The following is a 23980-nucleotide window of genomic DNA, read 5'->3' on the forward strand; positions in this document are numbered from 1 at the left end:
TTGTCGACGACATAATTCCCATACACATGTTTCGATTTTTCGACCAATGTTTACTTTAACCGTGTAAGAATTAAGTGGCTACACGATCTTCCAGCCGTCGCTGTTTGATTGGTAAATTTCAAGCACGTGGTTGTTGGCCAGAACGCGACGACTGCCGGTCCTTGAAACTTACCGCACAATTGTGACTGGCACACTTGGAATTCGCAACCGCACAGAAAATTTCCCGCAACAATTTAAACGAACATAACTTTGTCTTGATTTCATTCAGGAGAAGGATTTCTTTTCACATTGACGATCTCTTTTAAAAAAAGATTTCCACGATTGTCAAAAACCTCAATCACTTGATTTCCGATTTAAGGAAGGAGCAATTGAACTTAATAACTGATTGCTTGTCACCCTTTTGTACAAATCGTTAGAAGTTCTTTTTTCAGTTTGTTATGTTTTTCTATTAGCATTAAAGTTAAACGCTATTGCTTTCCTTTCACAGCCCGGAAATGCTAAACCAATTTGAAGTGACTATGGGCAAATTTGTTTTGGATGAATAGAAGCAAATTCTATATACTGCATTGTTTTACCTAATGAGAATTTACATTGTTAACAAGCAAACAAACAAGTTTAAAACGACTCGCTTTAAAATTAAGCGTCGTTTTGGTTTGGTGTTGTGACTCTTATTTAAAAGTAAATTTTCTACGGTTCTAATCTCTAAAATAGATTTAATTAATTTCTTATGACCTAGGGCAAAAAGTGTCATGCCGACAAATATACACACTGATAACAAGTAAGGAATTTATTGACTAAATCCGCATGTGCAATTTAGTGTTGGTGAAGATAATTCTGAATTAACCCTAAATTCCTGGTGAACAAGCTACAACTAAACCAAATTGTATTTTACGCATGTGCCAAACCCTAATGTAGTTATGATCGTTTCAGCTTATCCAGACATTTCGTAGCGTGTTTGGTTTGTTTGCTTGACCAAAACAGATTGTCAAAAACGAACGAGGTCCGTTGCTTGCCATATCATTGCTTGTTCCCCTGGGGGCAAACGACAGCCAATTGGGACATACGCGCGAAAGAAACAACTGCAATTGGCGAAACGCACCCATTTGCCATTGCACGTTTGCCTTGTACTTGAACAAGGTGCAAAGAAAATAAGTGGGTAAAATAGTCGTCTGTTTGTCACGTTCTGACACGTTCAGCTAGTGTTTGTCTTAATTTTGGTTTATTTGTTTTAACTAAGTCAAAGTTTGTGATTTGCTATGTTGAATAAGAAAAAAGGTTTGTGCTGTATCAGGTCCCAGCCACGTATTTTGACCAAGTCTTGATTATCGATCGTTTATTACGCGTCTAATTGGGCAGTCATAAACAATTACAGAATTAACATGAAAACGACACGCAACCGCGCGATTGGAAGATTGGAAGTCTGTGGATGGAAGAGCCATTCCCTTTTTCTTTCACTTGCTGGCTGAAAATAACTGACACCTTGCGCGATACAAGATATCAGGAAATCAAATTACAGAACAGTTAGGGTGGATACCGAGAAAAATATCAGCAACATATAGGTAGTTGTGTTACCATGTGGCGCGAAGCAGTCGTGTCAAGTTTAATAAAGGATGGTGTTAGGTACGGCCAAGTTCAGATCCAATACAAGCCGATATGTTTATGGTCAAGAAAGAAGTGTTAGGCTGGAGGGCAGTTGATGTGAGGTGTTATGGCAAAACACGCATACGGACACGTGGACTATCAACTTCGGTCGTCGAAGGCATGCTCGCAATGTTGTATTTTGTTTAAGTATAAACTGGCGATAAGTGAGACCGAACGATTTTTAGATGTTGAACTGTTTACTCGAAAATTTTGCTCGTTTGTATTAGGTCGCGTGGCACTGGTTTTCTGACAAAATTTAAAACTGAAGCAGAAAGTTTCAAAAATTGCTCTCGGCACTCGAATTTTTAGTCTTATGACAAAGTATAAAAAACCCAGACGACCAACGCAAAACCTAAAGTTTAGCATAATACAAAATTACCTAACGGCAGCGTAAGCTACAGATATAAACCTAGGACTTTAAACAATGGAATTTAAGAAAAAGGGAGAGTCGGAGCGCAGTGAGTTCAAAAAGTGGGAGCTGGTAAAGGATTGATAGGATTGTGGATTCCTTGTATTTTTAAATGGCAACCAAAAAAGTAAACGAGAAATGTCGAGCCATATCAGCTACAGCAGACACACCTTGGCGAAGTTACAAACAACAATGGTCGTGACTTGCACGTTTCGCTTATACCGCATTTATACGGGGCGTCCTGTGTTATCGGGGCTAAGTCGAGACCCGATTGTTTATTGTTGTCGTATGTGATTAGACATCCACTCGCTTCTTCCAGGAAAAGTAGAAAATTCTAAAGACAAAAAATTGATAGCTAAAGAAGGGAAACGTGCAGTTTAATAATAAAAAAAAACAAAAAAAACAGTAGAAACAATTCGGGAGCGGCATGAAAATAAATAACCTACAAACACATTTTACTAAACATCGTTGCAGAGTTTTCGTATTAAGTCATTAGATATTTTCCTCTTCATGTTTTTCCTTAGCTTCGAGCGATTTCCGTGGTTTGAAACTCAGCGGAGTTCGTTTTTCTTACAGTCGTGTTTTTTTATTCGTTCCTATTAAATATTAATTAACTAACGCCCTTAATCCCACCCAAGCATAGTTCCCATCAGCTAAATGGCAATGATTTCGGAACAGGATCGCCTATTCGTTATTACTACGTTACTATGTTCTTGGGCGGTTTACACGAAACCGAGCTGTTGTTGATGAGGAGATTGTGTGCGCATTTCTCAAGAAACTTATCTCCTGAATAATGCAGCGACTCCTCATAAGCCATTCGTGACGTAGCAGGAAAGCAACTGAGAAGCTGTTGAAGGTTGTACAAGTTTAATATCATTAGTGACCCGATTTACCGGTAAAAATGCGCGGAAAAAGTGCGTTCGATTCTTGGTGAGCGAATTCTGAGTTTTTCTGTGAACAGGTTGGTTCCGAAAATCGCTGGCGGGTTACAGTAAAGGATGACTAAATGTGAAAGGTTTTTAGGGGAGTTTGGTAGCGGGAATGTCAAAAAGACGTATCATTAAGTACCGAGCGTGGCAATTTGACTGCAATAATAAGGGCCGGTAAACTGCTTCGGGCTCTAAACTTCTGGTGACAGAGATGCACTGCGGTTAAATAGCAAGTCCGGCAGGAAACGTGTCCATAGTATTAGGTGCTGTTCAAGTGGATGGGGGTGTGTACATTAGGTAGCTTTACGCCCATGTTGTGCAGTTATATGTTTAGTTAGTCCTGCATAAGTTTTTTTGGAGTGCAACTTAAGTGTCCTAGTGCAATTCGATTGATTTTGAGGCGTCGTTGATGGGTCGATAAGCATCCCAATTACTGACAGCAATAAACGCGGTTATGTTTGTAATGGCCTATAGTTGATCATGTGGGTGTATTTACATGATGCCGCGACACTACTGTAGGCCTTCAGAGCAAACAGACAAAAATGCTCTCGCCTGCGCGCAAACACTTAATTAGTCGAAACACTCGGAGTTCGACGGATATTAATTGGCACGCTGAGTCGCAAATTAAAGCAGTCTGCATTTTTTCTTCTCGCTTAAGGCTATCAGGCATCAATAGAAATAACTAAACTCTGTTGCTTCGGACCATCACTTGTTAAAATCACGATCTGCAGCTGGAAGCCATACCCAAGCTTAATCGGCAACCTTTCCCCATTGAGGACCGGGTGCAAGCCAATATTATCTCGCCGCAGCCAAACCTTAGCTGGGCGTCACATTCGGTTCAGATCCGTGTCTGGCTCCTTGATACAAATCATCTCAGAAACTTGAGTGAGCAGAGAAGCCGTTGTTACGACTAAAGGCAGAGTTTGATAAATATCAAATACTCGACAAGAAAACAGGGAAGATTTATCTTTTAATCAACAATGGACTTTTGCAAATCAAGGTAGGAATATGTATTTGTGTGTGTGTGTTATGCTGGTTAATCAATGGATTTACTTGAGCATATTCTCTATGTGGTGTCTTTGTTTATGCACCACGATCAATCAGGAACATGCGTTATTTTTTTATTACAAACCCGGTGTTTAAAAATTTACATCTAAAATTTCACGCTTATGGATTCATTATAAGTGGAAAACAAAATAGTTTGTAGTCGCATATTTTTGGGTTCAATGTGAAAAAGTAATCTCCGACAAAAAATTCAAAATCTTCGAACTGGTCACAAGCGTTTTTAAATCAACATGCATATGTATATATATATATGTATATATATATTTGTGAATCAGCTTCATCTTCTTAAAGCCATATTTGGGCGGAACACTTGCCTCCGGACAACCGCAAACTAAATCGCATCGCATTTCCGTGCAATCGGGCCTGGAGCGCGCAGAAATAGCCAGATAATTGATTGGAAAAATGCCGCTGTGGTTTGCTTGTTTTTTAAAGATCAATGATTACGGGAGGCTGCGCGACGGGCAACACCCAGCGGCCTTTTGATCTCACATTAGCCACTTACTTGCGTAGCGTCCTGACAAGGCAGAGATGTCTCCAACAAATCATTGCAGCTGCGGCATACTGGTCAAAAATCGATTCAATATCATGAAAAACATTAAGTCATTCGTCCTTAAGATTTTAAGATTAAGATTCACATAGGCTTCATTACGGTCTTTACCAGATTCTAGCTATCAATGTAAGGTAGTTAGTAGCCTATCACACCAATCAGTTTTTGGCGTTAAAATAAAAAAATATGGTTTGCAATGTAAATCACTGCGCAATTTATCTGGTGGTAACCACTATAAGATCCAATGTGCCAAATTTATTCAGGAAAACATCTCAGGCTTTACACTATGTTGTGTATTTTAAGCATGGGCTGTTTCGATTAAAAGTCACTTCAAAGCCGTCAAAAGTCCCGTCTTTCTGTCGTGTATTAAAAGGATATAACCTAAGAAGCTGAAAATGAGAGTTGGTTCTCACGCAACACGATACGTCAATATTTGTAAACCAAAACCATTGTCGTCGTGTCAGAAACGTGGTTCTGAATGGAAGTGCGATGGGCGTGTGTCGTATGTCATGCTAAGGGACTTGCTTGGTAACATCTTTCTTTGTCAGATATTAGACTAAAGTTCCATCCACATTACGTTTCTGACGCGATTTCGGTTCCCTTTCAAAAATAATGTGCTGTCATTAGGTTTTCAACCAGAAGTTAAAACTAAAACTGCACCCAACCACAACTGGGACATTCCGTTTACGCTTCCAAGAACTAAAAGTTCTATATTTTAATTCTATCGTTGCTGTTACGTCATTTTCTCCATTTAGAGTACGAAATTTCGCATTGCATTGTTACTTTAATCCCTAAATCCGAATTTAAAGCGTGCGCGATCGTGAAGGCCAAAACACAGCCATGAGTGCTTGTGACATCACGTAAGAAGCTCAAATCGCTTTTACTTGTGTAGTTTACGTCACGGATTTTCCGAGATGGTAAGGTGAAATCCGTGCGCTGTGTTGATACAATATACTGTGGTTTTTGAAATTTGCTTGGGTGTAAACATGTGATTTAAAAGTCACCTGTCACAAGTATAGCATAAAAACTATTGTACCTAAACAGCTGTTTATGGTTTGACAACGAAGAAGCTTTAGAACGTCATTGTATATAAATCAAAGCAATTTATGATGTGTATTGGTTCTGATTAAACATATGCACATGCCCATTGCTGCTGTCAATCATATTTACACGAGGTAATGGCTTCATATTAAATCTTATGTTTACGTCGTCGATTATAGCTCTGTTTTATATGCCACAAAGCAGCGTAATGAACAAGCCCATATCGACACGTAATTGCTCTTGCCCTTGGTTTGTAAATGATATTTCGACGCAGTGCGCACGAGCTCGTAACTTTACCCTCTCTCATGGTGCGATCCACATTCCTCACAATACGCGAATTGGTCAGTTAACGACTCTCGTAACATGGTCAACAACAACGCCATTGACGTTTCCTTCCTGGGCATCACAAGTACTCAATGAAGATCTGGGTTGGCGTACACAGAAAATTAATGGTCTTTTTTCAATAAGGAATTCGCACTATTGTCATCTCGGCAATTATCCTGTCAGGTTAAGATGGACACCTGCTGTTTTGCGGCAAAGAATTATTCTCCCATTTTGACAAAAAGGCATCACGTATTTACGGAATGTAGAAATCTATCTAATGCCTAAAAAATTATAAACAACAAAAAAGGGGGGAAAATGACCTCGTTTGTCCCATTACATGTTCTAGAATAGATGAACGAGATGTATAGATTTTAACAGTTTGTCGAAAAGCATCCAGTGTTTGACAATGTGAACCCTTTGACGAAGTTCGAGCAACATTCTACAAGACTTTAAACACACGGACCCATTGGAAATCAGCATGAAACATTGTGAGATAACATCTTGGCGCAAATCTTTGCCTTTAAGATAAAAATCATCAAAGAAAGCCGACCTTATCAATTAAGGGTGCTTTTCACAATCACGCAATATGTTACAACGAAATATGCATTACATGGTTATTATTCGTTTTAACGTTAAGAAAAAAGAGAACAGAGTGACCTAAAATGTCTTGAGTAAAGATCTAAAGATGCAAATAATTTAAAAACAAGATATTTTCTGGAACACATTAAAAATTTTGGATACAGCACGTAGACAGGCTGATGGCTTTAGTTTAAACACAAAGCTTTGATGTATAGAGCAAATTGTTCAGGCATTACCTCTTTCTTGTCGCGGTGGTGTACACAAATTTTATCAGATGCTGGCTTAATTAAGTTTTATTTCGCTCTGTTGCGTGATATGAATTATTTAATGCGTAGAAAAGGCTCGTGTGCAGCATCAGGATAACAACATTTCGCGACTTAGTGGGTAACGTTCTCAACGAATGTGACAGCAATTTGATAAAGGATGTGCTATGCACAGTTGACACAGTTTCTCTCTGTTATGACAAACAGCATTTTCATGTTGTAGGTTGTAACGCACGGTTATTGCGCAAAGGTTCCTCACTTCTAGAATAGCCTTTTCGCTAAAGGTTAATTTCCGTCCATAAAAATGCTGTTATAAGGTATAAATTGTCTGGTCAAAAAGCAGGGTGCTTAGTGGAAGCGGTCAGCGCTGAATCGGTCGTGTAGTCCGTTTATGACGGCGTTGGTCCGTTCATAGCCTGCGGAGCTTGCCAGATAATGTCATGACGTATCGTGTCCATCCTTTCCAGGTCGCTTGACAAAATAAACCTGACACTTTGCGCATGCGAATTATCGACGCGCTGCGGTTTTGTCGCCCTGCCCGCACGCAATGAGCGTCCATCACCACCCAATATTGCGGACACGACAAACTAATTGCACTTGCTGGCCGCATGAATCTCATAGTTTGGAGGCTACGACTGGCAGAAAACCACCAATTTTGCATCTGTTTCGAAACCCGAATGGGGGTTAGGGCAACATCAATAAGACACTCAATCTAAACAGTCGATAATTTTGACTTGGTTAGAGTTTACTACCACATTCACTCGGAATATATGCTGCAAATTACGATGACACTCATTTAGATCAGCCAAAGTTGTTCTGCGCATTTTGCTGTGCTATTGATGAGTGTCGTTTCGTGTCTCCACACCTTCTAAAATAAATAACTATACATAATGTTTATCTTGGTTGTTGACCCCTCTCACATTTTGTTCTAATTACATCATTATCTAACGTGATTTTTATGATCTGTTGATTTAATTTTATCGGTGTCCAACAATTTTGTATGCAGGATTTCGAAAATGTGGTGTGCAGTCGTTCTGGTATTTATGGTTTGTGGTCACCAAGTATCGGGAGACGTAGTTGTCAAACAAAACGCGATTCCAGAAGGAAGTGCAGATGCAACTGCTGTTCCGGCTGAAACTACAACCAAAGATGAAGGTACAATTTCGTTATTTTTAATAAATTCGTTTTGATCAAATTCGAATGCTTGCCGTGATTGTAGTATTGTGCCTTGCTGTCCAACACTTTGATCAAAACATATATAGTTTTTACAAACTTCCGAAACTCATTTGTAGGGATAGTTTTTGCTGTTTGCTGTTCTTTAAGCGCAAATGGTCATTGTCCTATAGCTCAGTCCTTAGTGTGTATTAGCCAGATAACACTCAGGATGGTAGAAGTGAGTCAAGGACACGGTTGTCATTGCGATTCGTTGCAGAAATCAACGCCTTTCACAGTACTAACTCGTCCCATAACCAAATTCCGGCAACGAAACCTTGCTTAGTTGTTCAGAATTTATATTAACAACAAACCTTCCACGGCGCGTAACTCGGAGGTCGCAATCATTTAACCCTCAGTACATTGAGGAGCTTCGATCAAACTGTAAATCTTACTTATGGCAGCTGGTGAGGCCAAATGGTAACATATTAAATGAAAATGTTCGGTCACCGCTCTTCGCCAGTGTTGACAGTCAACATCAAAGACGTGATAACTTTGTAGGGAGAATCCATCTGAATCTCATTTAGCAAAGATAGTCATACGCCTACTGTAGATTTTATCTGCGATAAAGTAGTATTTAAAAAAAGCAATGTACCATAGGATACGAACTAAATACAGGCTGTCATCGCAGCTTATGGTATTTCCGCGGTGAGAGTAAACTTGGGTTAAAGTACACTTGTCCCACAGTTACACTGCAACATGCGTATAATTGCCACTCCTAGGAAACTTAATATCCACGTATGTTTTAAATACACACGAAAATGCATAGATGTACTCAACATGCTTAGACTTTCTGCGTAACACAGCTGAAAAGGCCAACAATTTAAGTTGAGCAAACCAGGAGCATTCGTGTTCGTGGTTTTATGTAAACTGCGTGAGCGTTGGTGCCGCCTAGATGGTATCGTATGCACGATTTCGCAATTTGATCCCAGTAAGGTCACAGCAAGTCATGTCTTTCCAAAACAACTGGCTTTTCGGTCTTAAAACTTAAAAAATCCGAAGACGCTCAACTGCGTTGAAGTGGATTGCATACCATTTGATTTAGAACAAAAAAAACATTGCTTTACGTAAAATGGCGTGTGTGATCTCTTCGTTTTATCCCTAATTGTATTATCACAACATCAAAGAGCGTCGTCGTGCGGTGCGTCCTGGCACGGAACAATAGGAACGACAAGTGTAGGCGCAATCAAACTTTTGTCTTTGCCCGCGGCAACTGCAACGACAACATCGCAAGAATAGCCAGCGCACGAAAGTCGTGGCCTGCCTGGTTTTGTTTGATTTTGATGTGTCTGTTTCGTGGCTGACCCGAGTCCTTCGAATCGTTACGTAAGTGGAGGCCACTTTGCATACTGTGATGTAGCTTAATCACGGACACACAGGAAAACTCAGAGGAGTCTTTTAAACATAATTATTATGTCTGTGTAAAACACTATAGGGTGGTATGTGTGCAAAATATAACAAAATAATTATTTTGAATCCGCTTATCAAGGTTATTGTTAAATCATACTCTTCGTGTAACCTAATTTGAATCTAAAAATATCCTTTTTGCTAGAACGTTCCTTGAAGAACGAAATGTTTCGGCGAGACTGGGCGATAATTTAGGAGGCAATTTTCTGTGTGTCATTTCGCCAGTTGAAGACTCGAACAAAATGATAAACAATCTTCGTGGTACTGCGCGCAAAAACGATTTGCACATGTCACTGGTTTAAAGGGTGATGCACGACAGGACACATTATGCGCCACCGACCTTGCTTGTGTACAGCGTCCAGCAAGATCACGCGCGTGTCTGACGTCAGTCAGAGTTTGTTTGTGACAAGCGCCTCCCGCCATCTTGAAATAATGTCACGGCAAAGACTCTAACCCAGCCCGGATTTGCGTCTCACCATCCAACTCCACGAGATCAAATTCCTCTGCAGGATAATCCCTGCCTGGCGCCCGATTGCGATATTTGGACATTTTTAAGGATTACTGGGCACAAAATTGATCCGCTAAACTTCCGAGCCAAAAGCTCTGTCCGGTGTGCATTGCATCTGACTTGCATACGTAACAATGCATATATGGTTTGACTAGTCCCATACTTAAACAGCCAAACATTAATTGTTTTCTTTGGCAGAATGTCTAAAGTCGTGGGAAGGATTCGAAAACACCTTTTTACGAGGTGTCAAAGAGCATTTCATCATATACAACAATACCTCGTTCGATGATTGTATTGCTATATGCTGCAGAAAAACAGAGTAAGTTCCACATGTTATAAATGTTTTAACCTAAATTTAAAGAATACAAGATGAATATGTTATTGTATTTAATCTGTATGTACGAATTAAATTAGAAGAAAAGCTAACAAACTTATTGCGCGTTTATAGTGGAAACGTGTCGAAAGATCTGGTTAACCCGTTCAAAATAACTGCATTTCGACCACCGCAATAAAAAAATTAAACACAAAAATACACTTGGGATTTTGAAATAACTGATATCAACTATAACTTAAACCCTTTTAGTTTTGAGTGCGAGTCTCTCAGCTACTCCGTGTTGCTTGAAATGTGCATCATCATGAATATAACGCGTTTCCACAAGGATGCTCGACTCGAAGAGACGAGGACCTTCCGTCATTACCATCGCGTTTACCCAGGAGGTGAGTTTACCGGTATTTTTACCAAGCATCTATAGCATGTCTGTTGCATGGATTGACTTTCTTCTAACCTGCATCATCCTGTGCGTCCAACTGACTGAGAAATTCCACTTAGCGATCATCCCATATTTTTCGACGTGGTTTAAGATTCTTCGCGTTGTCAGACTTCTAGGTACGATTTATTACGTCGTGTTCCTTAGAAGTTTGGCTTGCACACAAACAACTTTGAGTAGTTAACAAAAGAATGAGACTTAACCGCTGTACATTTATATTGTTTCACTTTGATTCGGCATCTGACATCAGTCCAAACCTCTTAATCCTGCTTTGCTGTCTCAAGCTTTGTTTTCCTCTTGTTACGTCTTTGTTGGACGGACCCGACTATATCAAGCCATGGGACGCGATTTTCCTGGAGATATATCTGTGTTTCCTTTCCGTTTCTTTGTTCTAATTATAATCATCAAAAGTTTTCAATACCGGCGACGAACGCGCTGCAAACGTGCGATCTTGCTTACGGTATTATCCGCATGCTTTTCTAACCAGTACCATGTGACGTGGGTTTCCATAGCCAACTCGTTCTTGTGGGTCGCAGATAACACGACAGTAGCCCCAGAGACGTCGAACTTCACCACGTCTTATTCGACAAACGAAACAACGCCGGAAACTACCAGTCACGTCGTAACCGAACCGACCCCAAGTACCGAGTCCACCACCGGCACAACAAGTACCATCATCACCACTACCACCACCCAAGCTGTTACTGAAGGTGAAACGTCTGCACCCACGACCACTGCGCCTGTCCCTACCGAGCGATCGACAGTAACGAGTGCCTCGACTAGCACTGAATTAAAGCTCACTACCGCCACTAGTGTGCAAACGCGCATTACGTCGACTACTAGTAAAGACGTGGCGGCCTCAGAAGCCGCAAGCCCGTCACGTGGTACTGGCTTAGTTACCGAATCGACGACCCCTCAGGTCGTTGTCATTTCGACGACTGAAACGGTTACAATCTTGCCAGATACGACCATGACTGCGAAAACATCAGCCCCTGCAACAGCCAGCGACCGACCCGCTGTAGCGGGCAGCACTCTAGCCATCGCTGGTCCAGAAACAACCGTAAACAGTAAGTTTGTATTTAATTTTTTGTGACATATTGCATTTGTGTGTGATGTTTGCATCATGCGTATAAATGTGTCTTTGCATGACAACCATCGTCATCCTAAACATCATTATTACATTATTAATTTGTTGTTTAAGTCGTTTGACTCCTAGCTATCAGGACATATTGTGCATAAAAACAAATTTAGTTTTATGAAAGTGCTGTTAAAATTTGCAATTAATATCTGGTCTGGCTTTCATTTTTTTTTCAATTCCCACAGACTGCCCTAAAGATTGCAAGAACGGTGGCAAATGCGAGTGGGTTATTTCGAGCAAAGATACGAAAGCAAACATCAATTACGCGAGCTCTGAATGTGTTTGTCCAAAAGGATTCCAAGGAAAACATTGCGAAAAACGATTAGCAACAGGTCAGTAAACAAGTTTTGCATTTTAATATCATAACCTCGAATTATGTTTGTTGTTTGTTTTAATGCAAGTAATTTGGCATAGTCTTTCCCATAGTGTTTGACCCTGATATTTGTTTTAATATAATTTGCTTTGTTTTTTAGCTGGTGTACCTTCCTACATCATAGCTGTGGCGGTATTAGGCTCCATTATCCTAATCCTTTTCCTGACGGTTGTCATCATCTACGCGTTGTACAGAAGTCGAACCGGGAAATACCGCGTGCGGGAGCAACGCGAAAGGTGGAACAAAACGGTACTTGTTATTCCGAAGCTTGTCGTTGCTTTCCTTGCGGCTTCAAATTTGCTGCATTGGCCTAAGAGCTTGTATTTTTTTTTGAAAAAAAAACTTAATCCGTAGTTAAGTCACTAGGAAGTAACACAGGATTTGCTAGGAAGTAACAAGAGCTACAAAAGCAGAGGTGTTTGGGTACAAAAATCCAAAAAAATAAGATGTAAGTTACACATGGGTCAGTTTTCAAGGGCGAAAAAGCGCGCGGTGACTATGACTGGCCTATTCGCTATTGTGGATTTAACAAATGCCCCTGAAATTTTAATTTTACTGCTAGTTGTATTACACCAGCTTACAAAACTCAGTATGGATTCTACACACAAAGCGACTCAAAATAGCTTTAAGTGACCACTCATTAAAGACTTGTAGTGGGATAAGCAAATTGTGGAACGCCCACGTCCAAATTGGCTGTCCTGAGGTCCCAATAGCCATAATAGGTGTAAACAAATAAACTCGTCGTTAATCCCACACCAAGTTGGAAATCATTCCTACGTATATAATTGAGTGTAAGTGGCACCTCTGCGGAAGAAAATTGCGCGGATATCTTTATCCTACAACTTGTCTCGGATGTATAATTTTACCTTAGCCGCAAGAGACTTGATTGATTGTCGACTGTCTGACGTGAAATGTTTGTTGTGCGCAATCGGGCTGTTTAAATGACAGGTAGCTGTGCCGGGCTGAAGCCATGTAGGCTTCAGCAGGACGCGATAAGTAAAAACTCCCACAACAAGTGATATAAATAGAGCATTCACAAATGCATGCGCGTTTGTTTGCCGCAAGTTATGACTTAAATCGCCTTGAACAATGGAAATTGTGTCATAGGTTTTACAGCGTCCGGTCTAATCTTCTAGTATATCCACAAAAATCCACATAATGACAGCTTTGCGAGGAATTCGTCCATCCAAAAATGACCGCAAAGTAACAAATTCGGCTCAGTGCGTCATTCTGAGACATTCTTAACGTGCGCAAACGTTGTGTAATTGACACGGGGAAATTGTTGCTTGCCTTATTTGGAAAGACCGAAAGTCGGGTACTTGTATTAGGAATGCTGTTGTGAAATGCTTAAGATAACAAAAGGTTTTGTATAACTTAAACAAGTTGTTTTATGTCTTATTTTTTGCGTTTGTAGACTACGGCACGAAGAGCACAAAGCTTCAACTCAATGCCTACACGCTCACCTGTAGGAAGCGAGCTGAGTGTTCCTGGTTCTGTGAATTCAACAACCACTCGTACCACAGCTACATCTGTATGATTTGCACCACGCCCAATCGCAATGTAAAAGTTCCATCTTCGCACTCTTCTGCCTCTCGTGCCGCCGTCGACCGAGCAGACATTTCTAAATACTATTGCTATCCGCGAGAGAAAAGACTCTGTTTTAACGCATTTTGTATTTTACCCGTGTTCCAACGCGTTTCAGTGTAGATCGTAAGTTATGTGAGCGCTTCGAGTTTGTACTACGTCAGCGTTGTATAGATTTCACCTCTCGTTTATCCTTTTTCATTTAATATGTACATAATGATTCAGTTTGTGTGCACATTTCGTACCTGCCAAATTATGCTAGTAGGCTATAGGTAAGCTTGTCGAGTAGTTAAAATAAATAAAAGCCCAAGTGTACCTTTTTGCTACCTACACCATCTATGTAAACTGTAGCTAATCCACCAAACAAGTCATAAGCTTTTGCAAACCGTTTTTTAAATCTATTGTCAAAGCGCTATAGGACAGTTGCCTCTTTAAGTTAATAGTTAGCAGGGTTTGTTTGGCGATACACTGCCGTCACTGTGATGAAACTATTTTGTACATAACAAGAGCTGTCCCGAAGTTCAGGGATCCGTCTGATGCGTCATACTGGACAGGTGTACCCACAAACATAAGGTGATACCTGACCACAATCATTCCTTTAAGCGTTTGCCTAGTTTTGGTTTAAACAATTGCAAATGCCTTGGTGTTTTTTGTGGAGATGCTAAACTTGCTTATATAAAAACGCATTTTTGTGACAACTAGCCTAATCGCAAATCCCTGCCACGATTTTCTGTAGTTGTATATCCATTTATTGCATTGATTATTATACGTTTATATCCTGCGTATATTTTGTCGCAACCTATACCGTACAACATGCGTGCCTTTCTGCCTGCTTTTTATTCGCACAAAGCCATTGACTGGAGCATGCTGCGCTGACCAGTGTTGTATATATACGGCGATCTGACGTATACCTGTTTCCGAATAAACCATGTCAAAAGTAAGAAACAACAGTTTATTATTATTTGAAACTGCAAAACAAAAGCGTATTCTGGATAGGGCTAAAGCAAGTTATTTGTAAAGCAACTATTCGAGAAAAACAGTTTCGAAGATCGTATTTTGACAAACCACGGGGAAAATAAATTGCAGCAACAAAATCGAAACAAGCGTAATTCAGCTTCACTATTTTGCATCATACCGTTGACTGCAACAATAGTGTTGTTCACAAAAAAATTTTTGCCTGTAAAAGTCGTCATCTTTCTACGTCAAAAACGTAACAAAGTCCGCTGTTTCTTGCATGCTCGGGTAATCTGGCGCTGACAATGGACCACGTGTCTGTATCCTTATCATAGGCTTCTATGGAATTGAAGAAAGTCCCTGTAACAAAAAACAAAGGATTTGAAACGAACGCCCGGTAAACAGATTCAACTGCACATTGCTACTGCACGTATGTCATCTTACCAAAGTTGTAATCGTAACCTCCAGATACCAGCAAACGCCCTCTGTAATTCGCGACGTTAGCTCCAACTCTCCTGTTATGCATGTTTGCAAGTCTAATAGAATACATGGTAAAATGAAACTTTTTTCACTTAACAAAACATATGGGGAAGGTGCCATAGGATCACAATTCAAAGTAGTGTACCATACCTTTTCCATTCACCAGTTATAACGTTGTAACAGTCTACTCGCACAGTCTGTCCACCAACAACATAAATCACGTCGTCAATAGCTCCACAACTCATGCCGTATTCCGAGAGGGGAAAGAACACTATACATAACAAATGTCTCTTGTTATAAAAGGCATTTTTTGGTGTACTTTAGGGTTAGGTTTGGTAGTCTATAGTAAAGAAATAGTTAATCACACCGGTTAATCGCATTATCCGTTTAATTGCATGAGATTGTAAATCCATTCCATCAAAAATACTTCAGGTAATGGCATATTCTACTTAATATAACAAAAAATGCAATGTTTGGTCAGTCTATGAAATCACTGTACTATTTAATAAAATTGTACATACTGGCATACAATTAGTGACTTTCTACAAGCAAACGTTATTTAGCCAGCAAACGTAAATTGTTTATAAGCCAAGGTTGTTTGACTTTCTCATTCAAAAGTAGTTCTTCCAAAATTGTGAAATGACTGTACCTGGTGAAACGTATTCGGTAGGAAGGCTCCACTGTCTGTTTGTAGTGTCGTATTGCTGAACTTGACTCGTCGTTTGAATAGATTTTGAGCCGAACTGACCGCAAACCACATAAATGCTGTCCCGAAGCGCAGTACAAGCAGCGTTCCCAACACCTAATAAGACGATAAACTTTAAAGGTAATTACCTACATTGCAAAAGCCTTTCCCATCTAAATTCAAATCTTGAGCACAGATTTGCTCATTGCTTCGTTTATAGACCTTGGTTAAGAGCCAATGAACATTTTGCTTGATTATCTGGGAAACAATTTGCCGCTTAATTTATGTTTATGCCCTTTGGTTTATCATCGATTCAAAGTTGTTTGAAAAAAATCATGATAAACAGGAAAAGATGAAATGCTTAAGCTACGCTTCGCATGGCCCAACCCTCACCGATAGGCATGTTTGGTTCTTCGATCCACACGTCTTTTCTTGTGTCGTATTTCTCTGTGCTGTTGTGCACATTTTCGCCGTCATAACCTCCACACACATAAATGTGATCGTCAATTACAGCCGTACAGTGCATCAGTCTAAATTAGAGGTTTGCAAAAATATAGTAGTCTTGGCACACAAAAAAACAGATTATTTGAAAAACATTTGTTTGCTTGGATGGAGCTCGTTTGGAAATAATAGGTTTTTATATTTAATATATCCGCAATTAAAACACGGGTATAAGTTAATACAAAAGGTATCAAAGGGTATAAAACGCAAACCTTTTGTGTTTGAGATCAATCATCTTTCGCCATTCGTCGTTTCTTGTGTCATACCGCCAGGTTGCACCCGACGCTATAAGATTCTCATAGTAAAATCCACCAATAATGTAGATATAAGTTCCAACAGTGGCAATGGTATAATCCTCAACGACAGAATCAGGAAATGGGCGAAGGGAACAAAACTCTGCGGTATGATGAGATAATTGCAAAGCAGATTCTATGTGACTAAACGACGCTTCATCTGACTCTGAGGAACTGCTAGCATCGCTATCAGAATTGTAATTTTCCAGTAATGCAAAGTTTGGTGGATCCTCCACAAACTCTGTTAGATTGTCTGCATCAACCATGTGGCAGTCGGTAATTGGACGAAGTGCGTAACCACATATACAGTAAAACTTGTGAGTAAACTTATACAGTTGTATCTCCTCAGTTTCCGAGGAGCCAGTGTTCGTTGGAGAGGCCGAAGAGTTTGGAAGAGGGTTTTGAGAGTTAGTCGCCAATTTGCAGTAAACCTTGCCGTTCTTCGGACAGTTTAAATGCGAGCAATCTTGAATGTCAAAACCGTTTCTGCGTGCAAACATTAGGGATTTTTAGCATGCTGATCTGCTGTCAAGGTTTTGTAGTTGGCATGTTAAAATCTCTTGAATTGCGTTGTTTAAAATATAGCCTGAAATTTTGTAAGATACAAATCTTTTTTTCTGTTTACAATGGATGCATGATTTGTGTTTATGACACTAGTTTCTTCAAACACTGCTGTTAAATACAAAGTTTTCGGGTTTAAGCCTGTTTCCGGCCTGCTCAGGCCGAGTTCGAGCCTACATTTGAATAAAATGGACTGACACAATTCACTTTTAAAAATCGCACTTGGACTTTATTTGAACAAAATCGGGTTCGGGCATGTACTTTTAGATTTAAACCGGGTTTTGACCCCAATTTTGGGCCGGCTCACAACTTTATTTAAATGTAAATAAACATTTATTGCCAAAACAACCTTAACAGCGCTATCATCCGGACAACAGACTTCATGACAACTTCGCGACAGTACGTGCTTGCCAATGTACAGGTTTCATCGAGATTGGAAGCTGCAAGTCGGTTGCAAATGAAAACATCCAACATTTTGGAGCTTTCAGCAAACCCGAACATATCTGCTATCTTCATAAGCTCCCAGGCTTCATTTAAGTCTTTGATCACCGAAAACCTTAAAACATATTCTTAGAAATTAGCGAAAGTTTAAGACATACGGTTTGTCAGAAAAAAAGGTCAGCTTGCATTGACTTAAGATTAGTGTTGCCTGTAAAGAGAAATATTTCGTGTTATATTTTGGAGTAAAGATTTTCGCATTGTTACAAAAGCAAAACAAACAATTTACAATCGCTTATATCTACAAGTCATAATAACAATGCTTTTGCCGTAAACTGGTGACGCACATTTGACGAAGCAGAGCGTACCGAAGTGAAGAGAATTACGCTCATTACCAATCACGTTTTTCTTAAGCATACCGGTGGGTCCTACAAAACACATTTGGTAAACAAATATAGGCTACTTATGAGGCTTCGGGCATTAGTCCCGCAACGTGGTAAAAATCGTTAACACAACTATTTATTTTTTTACCATTACTTACAAATTTGTTTCTTGTGCAAAATGAAGAGCAAAAATTTTGCGTAGTAGACGTCGGGTAACGTTCGTCAGATTAACATGTTCTTGATTCCTTTCCTTGAAGTTTCCTTGTAGCAAAGCTCTTACGTAATCGCTTGCGTCGATTAGCGCCGCTTTGGAGCAAGTCAAATCCCCATCGGAACATAGCACTGGAAATAGTTAGGTTACCAACTTTTTAAAAACTCGATTTTGTGTCGGATTTTAAGCTGCTAAACGTATGTTTATTAAGTGTTTTCATAATTCCTACATTATTGTAAAAAGTTGTTATCACCTGCCTTATACGATTCGATTTTATTATTAAACCTACCTGTAACAACATTGTCATCTGGTGAAAGTTTCCCCGACTCTAAAATAATCTCATTACCTGTCAAGTCCCCCATGCCTTACAAAGCCTAGGAAGCCAACCTCGACCCCACCTGTAAACAAGTCTGTTGTTATCTGCCATAAGTAAATTATCTCGTGACCATCTTATTTAAACATTTCCTTTCTGCTGGCCGCCTTTGGGTTTCACTGTTGGTTTTATACGTTACTTAACCTATCTACACCAAAGCTGTTCTGGCAATAGACCATGGACACAAAGTTGATAACGATATGTGCAGTGCTGGTATACCACCATTAACCTCGTTTAGGTCCCATCATATCTACACTTCAGCAATACGCGACAGCTGTCTGTGGTACGTCAGCGCAACGCAAGGCTGCAGAGTCGTACGTATGCTTTTACGTCAAATGCAACGGTCGGTAATGCCCGTCTGTTTTGTATCTTTGAAAAACAGGGACTAAGAGTATCTATTTTTACTTTAGTGGAGTTTAAACCCATAGCCTAGGCAACAATCTTTACAATAAAAAAACTCTTTAAATAAATTAAAACAATAATGTAGAAAACTGCTCCTCTACCGATGTGCTGCTGCACAGCGTTGTGCGACAGCGCGAGATGTGACGTGATGTAACTTTAACCTATGTTTTAAAAAACAACAACATTTATATTAATCAACAAATCTTTATTTTTTTTACCATTTTATCAACCAATTAGGTTACATGTCACTAAGTTAAACTCTACAAAAGATGGTTGCGGTTGTGTTTTACTACAAACTCTAATATCTTATTTAAAATGGTGTAAATAACAAAAATTTCCTCTATGATATAGAGTCTAAATGATCATAAGATGTGCAGTCAAATATATTTGGTTAAGTTTGAAGAAAAAGTGAAAAAATGTGAGCGGGAAATTGACATGGAAAACTGGACTGCATAAGTGCATAATCACTAGATTGCAGCAGTTTTGAGTGCGTTAGTCACGTGACAAGAACTACAAAGTTTCATGTTTACGATTTTTTTAAATAAATTGCATTTTTTGCAAGTTAACGCAAAATAGAAACAACAAAAATACATTGTTGTGTTTATTGCATGATTGCACAAAATAAAAAACTCCCCAAATCGATTGAACATAAACTTGGTAGGAAACTGCGTTTTTTTAGGCCAGTCGTAAAAATACCTATCGCTTGGCGAATTACAGTTTAACATACAGTATGGAAGATCAAACAAATCAATAGAATTGGTGCACAGGTGCAATTCAGCATAGACAAAGCCTAATTTATTTAGCTTTAGCTTTTGTACATCAACAGAGGCAGCAGCATGTGTGTTGACCAGATTCCAGATATGTGTCAGACTGTCAGTTGTTTTCTGAAATCTTTAGTTTTCGTTTACCAGCTTTTCCACAATCAGCTAAACCTGCTTTTTTGCATTCAGTTAAGAGTTCGACGTGATCAATCTTCTGTTCAAAATTGGTCTACATTTTAACACTATTTAGTATTTTATACCTCAGTATAGTATATTTACCTAAATATTTGTTGCGTTTGGATTGAAGGTCATAATAATAAACCAATACGTATGGCTAGTTGTCAGTTACATAATGGTGATCCAACAGATCCTATGGATGTTATTAAAACACATCTGCAAGATATGTGGCCCATGCAAAATGGGAATTATGTAGCTGGCTATGTAGATGGAAAAGAAAAATTGGACACATTTTTAAATGAGTATAATTGCATTTGTTCAACAACATACAGTGTGAGGACATCAGTAAAAAAATCTTCAAACTCCAAATCGAAGGAAAAACGAAGATATGGCAGTGAAGGTATGTGACATTAAAATGTACTGTGCAGAATATTTTTACCATTGTTTCATTACAGATAGAATTTATTGGGAACTTTCAAATGGACAACCAAAAATCCCTTTTATGGGAATCCCGTTTATAGTTCGTTCGTCAATGGCTAAGGAATGTCAATATGGTCCTAGGTACTATAAGCCAAAGGTACATGAATTTTATGTGCATTCTCTTTTTTGTTGCTTGAACATGCATTTTTATTGCTTCTAGAAAAAAAGTGTGGGCAATGAAAAAGCAGAACGTCGCACACGGAATGTTTATTCAAAGAAAAAAAATTGCCCAGCTCAAATTGTGATTCGTGAAATTGTGATTTTTGTTGACTTTTCTCTTCCTCCGATATCAGAAGGAAATTTTTACAGACAAAGAAAAAAGGAATTAATCAAGGAATTGAGAGAAAAGATTGGTGTGGAAAAACTTTCAACAGTAACTAGATTTTATATCCAAGTTCCATTACCCAATGCTCACCAATTTCACCCATCCATACCAAACAAGCTTCCCAAAAGCAAAACTGATTCAATTGCAAAACAGCGTAAAAATATAGACAGCAAGTTTTTAAATGTTTTGTCAGAAATTTCTAACTTTGACTATACCTCTGTTGCACCTGAAGCAGTAGAAACTGCTACGAAGCTATTACAGCAAGCAGTTGAAACAATGAAAACTGAAAATGCCTCATTTGATATAATTCCTTCAAATGCAGGCAAAACAAAAACTTCTGCAAATGAACAACAACATCCAAGTAAAAAGTGCAAAAAAACTGTTTTGCAGGAAACACAGAATGAATCAAATGCTAGTACACTCAATTCGACTGGTACTTACTTTTCACAGCCGGTGGTTCATCATATTAGTACTTTTCATCAGTACAGCTCAACGAAACAGACTGCACAAGCAAAGTTGATACCTAGCTCATCAACGCCTGAAGAGACATTCCACCCATTTCCTCTGCCAAGTTTGCCCACAAAGACAAAAAGTCAATTTTTTCATACACCGTTGCACACTGTTAAGATACCACAGCATATGTACAACACAACAGTGTCCAACCCTTGGAGGCAGTTTTAAAGTGTCATGTATTTTTCAGGGATTTTGAAAAGCATATCTGGTTTGCTGCATTATCATGTTACAAAATATTAAAATGTACTGCCTCATTATTTGCACTATTATCATTTCTACATTCATTGTAAATATTGTGGTGCTACATTGCAGTATATGCATTTTGCATGTTTGTTGGCTGCTATATTTACAGTCTAACTGTTTTGGTTGATGGACTAATAAATAGCAATACCTCATTTGATTTTTATTTACAGGTACAAATTTTTTAACATGAACTTGTTTGAACGTTTTGTTGTTGTGCTTATTAAGGCGAAAACACAATCATTTAGGATTTAGTTTGATTTAAACTAATAAAACAGCACTTTTGGCTTGGCAAGCAAAAAAGAATGCCCAGACAAAAATTGACTGTACACCACAAACACATTATTGTCCATTATACTATATTTATGTATATCTACCTAAACACCACCAAGGATGGCATATTGGCAGTACGGCCTCGTTGCGAAGAGCCCACCGTATATCTTCAAATAAACTGATCAAAATCGGTTTTGGATTAATTTGTTGACTTGAACTTAAGTGAGAGGTGTCTAAACTAGCTGAAAAAATACCAAACTCTCGCATTTGAAAAGAAAGAATGATCTATTTCTACGATGGGCTCGTGCAGCGACGGTAGATTGCGATGTAATTTTTAACAGCATATTTTTTCAACGACAATTCTTTGGTGCAAAACAGGTTACAAGCTTAACTTCGTAGAACCAGCTTAAGAATAATTTACCAGTGCTCTGTTAGTATTACGTGCGCTTTTTTGAAAGTACAATTGGGATTTGGCACGCGAACTGATTTACGAGTACATATTCTGTTTTTTCAGCCAAGTCAGCAACGTAAGCACAAAATACAAAGCAGCGACGTCTAGACTCAATAACATTTTTAAATCCTAGTTTAGTAATTTAGAACAATGGCATTACGATAAAATCATGTCAAACAACTTTAAATGCAAGGTTAATTTCAATATTCTTCGCAACTGGAAACACTCAAAAAACGATCATTTTCTTAACATTTATTTTGCTCACCAGTATACGGTGCCAGTACGCTTTTGGTACGGTGGCACGCTCTGGTGAAGGAAGGAGCGTACCGTCGTAAGGTGCCTGCACTTCTACCGGACCTACGTACCGAACTTTTGGATGATTTTTTTGCGTACCGTACCGTACAGCCATCCTTAAGGACGACACAAAAGAATCAGGATGGTAATAAACAATTCGTTGTTTGTCAGGCTTGCCGCAGCTAAGCTCTAAATTCCAGGTTTGAAAAAAATAAAGATATTTTCACGTAATAGTTATCCTTTTTTCAAAGAGTTCCGCTTTCTGAACTTCTGAATTCCGCATACCAAAATATTTTTGTATTCAATTCGTTTTGTTAAGGCCTTATTATGATTGTTGAAATTGTGTGTTAATTTTGTGGTCCACAAAATCTGCAGAAAAATTTTGGTCCGAAACCGTAGGCCTACCCATAAAACGATTTTCTGGATCCTGTTTTATTTAAGCAACATCACGCGTGACATATTAGCGCGAAATTGATTGACAAACGAGTGCCGCAGTAAATAGAAGGTGATGTCTTGAAGTATTAAACGCAAAGATGAAGACTATACGAAAACAGTCACAACTTATCTACGCTAAACAATTAACACACTGTCACTTGCACTATTTGTAAGCATGCGAATTTCCGGCTATGCTTGTGCTCATAAGTCAGGGCCGGAAAGCCCGACCCGTCAACAAAGCACTGTAGCGACTGAAGTGCCCTATTCAGTGGTAGCTTGTAATGGGATATTATTTGGGTGGCTAGCGAACTGAGACGGGCAACAGAATTTCTTAAAGATTGGGCAGAATTGAGTACAGCCTTTTGACCAGACCCTTTATTTTTTGTTTCTCATGTGACCTCATGATAGTATTTGCCAAACTATGTTCCAGATGGACAAAGAAGTATTATTTAGGCTAATGTTTAGCTGTTGTGGATTTTGATCATTTTAGAGTTAAAAAATAAAATAAAAATTTGACCAAAATTTTAATTTTTTATGATCCAAATTATCCTGTAGTACTTCATTCACTCGTTGATTTAACATTATCATTTAATTCTTACGAGCCTGTATCGGCATGTCACGCTTGAGTACATCCAGTGCACACCATCATCATTTCGCCGAAATGGGAAGTGCGAAAATTGTTAATAAGCGTTACGCACTACTGCGTACAGTTTCCAAAAAAAAATTTTCATTTTTTTTTTTTAAACCATAGAGAGTGGTCAAGGTACGTACAAATCGACATTTTGAGGTATGGGAGAAAACGTTTCAGCTTGTAAAGTCACATTTCTGGTCTCAAACAGTATTTGCCAACGAAATGACTTTAACCGATACCTGTTTACGTAGGTCGCCCATATACAAATGCATACACGCTAAGCCAATTATACGAAACAAATAAAAAGACTATCCGAGCCCAATATTTTTCTA

The 23980-nt window shown here is 39.0% G+C and overlaps 3 protein-coding genes across 5 annotated transcripts; 2 read left to right on the forward strand and 1 right to left on the reverse strand.

The window, feature by feature from the left end:
• The first annotated feature begins 1575 nt into the window (after positions 1-1575).
• Positions 1576-14732, forward strand: LOC145223210 (uncharacterized). Of its 3 annotated transcripts, XM_080089587.1 has the most exons (9): positions 2459-3979; positions 7805-7953; positions 10124-10244; positions 10509-10642; positions 11229-11402; positions 11655-11759; positions 12016-12162; positions 12304-12452; positions 13618-14732. In XM_080089587.1, the coding sequence occupies exons 1-9, from the start codon at positions 3960-3962 to the stop codon at positions 13738-13740; spliced, it is 1122 nt and encodes a 373-aa protein (XP_079945713.1). In that variant the 5' UTR covers positions 2459-3959; the 3' UTR covers positions 13741-14732. The 3 variants fall into 3 exon arrangements, with proteins under 3 accessions (XP_079945712.1, XP_079945713.1, XP_079945714.1); XM_080089586.1 differs by having other exon boundaries at positions 1576-3979; positions 11229-11759; XM_080089588.1 differs by lacking the exon at positions 11229-11402 and having other exon boundaries at positions 2469-3979.
• On the reverse strand, positions 14726-18812 carry LOC145223209 (kelch-like protein 21). Its single transcript, XM_080089585.1, has 9 exons — positions 18583-18812; positions 18241-18424; positions 17611-17817; positions 16620-17186; positions 16300-16436; positions 15871-16023; positions 15372-15492; positions 15186-15277; positions 14726-15101 (listed from the first exon to the last, which is right to left on the reverse strand). Exons 1-9 carry the CDS (start codon positions 18653-18655, stop codon positions 14977-14979), a joined length of 1659 nt encoding a protein of 552 aa, XP_079945711.1. The 5' UTR covers positions 18656-18812; the 3' UTR covers positions 14726-14976.
• Positions 18813-19718: 906 nt separating this feature from the next.
• Positions 19719-21719, forward strand: LOC145225184 (uncharacterized). The gene is made up of 3 exons (XM_080091863.1): positions 19719-20406; positions 20462-20583; positions 20647-21719. Exons 1-3 carry the CDS (start codon positions 20160-20162, stop codon positions 21490-21492), a joined length of 1215 nt encoding a protein of 404 aa, XP_079947989.1. The 5' UTR covers positions 19719-20159; the 3' UTR covers positions 21493-21719.
• Positions 21720-23980: the final 2261 nt, after the last annotated feature.

Source organism: Phallusia mammillata, chromosome 4 (assembly GCF_965637545.1).
Source record: "Phallusia mammillata chromosome 4, kaPhaMamm4.hap1.1, whole genome shotgun sequence".
NCBI classification, from domain to species: domain Eukaryota; kingdom Metazoa; phylum Chordata; class Ascidiacea; order Phlebobranchia; family Ascidiidae; genus Phallusia; species Phallusia mammillata.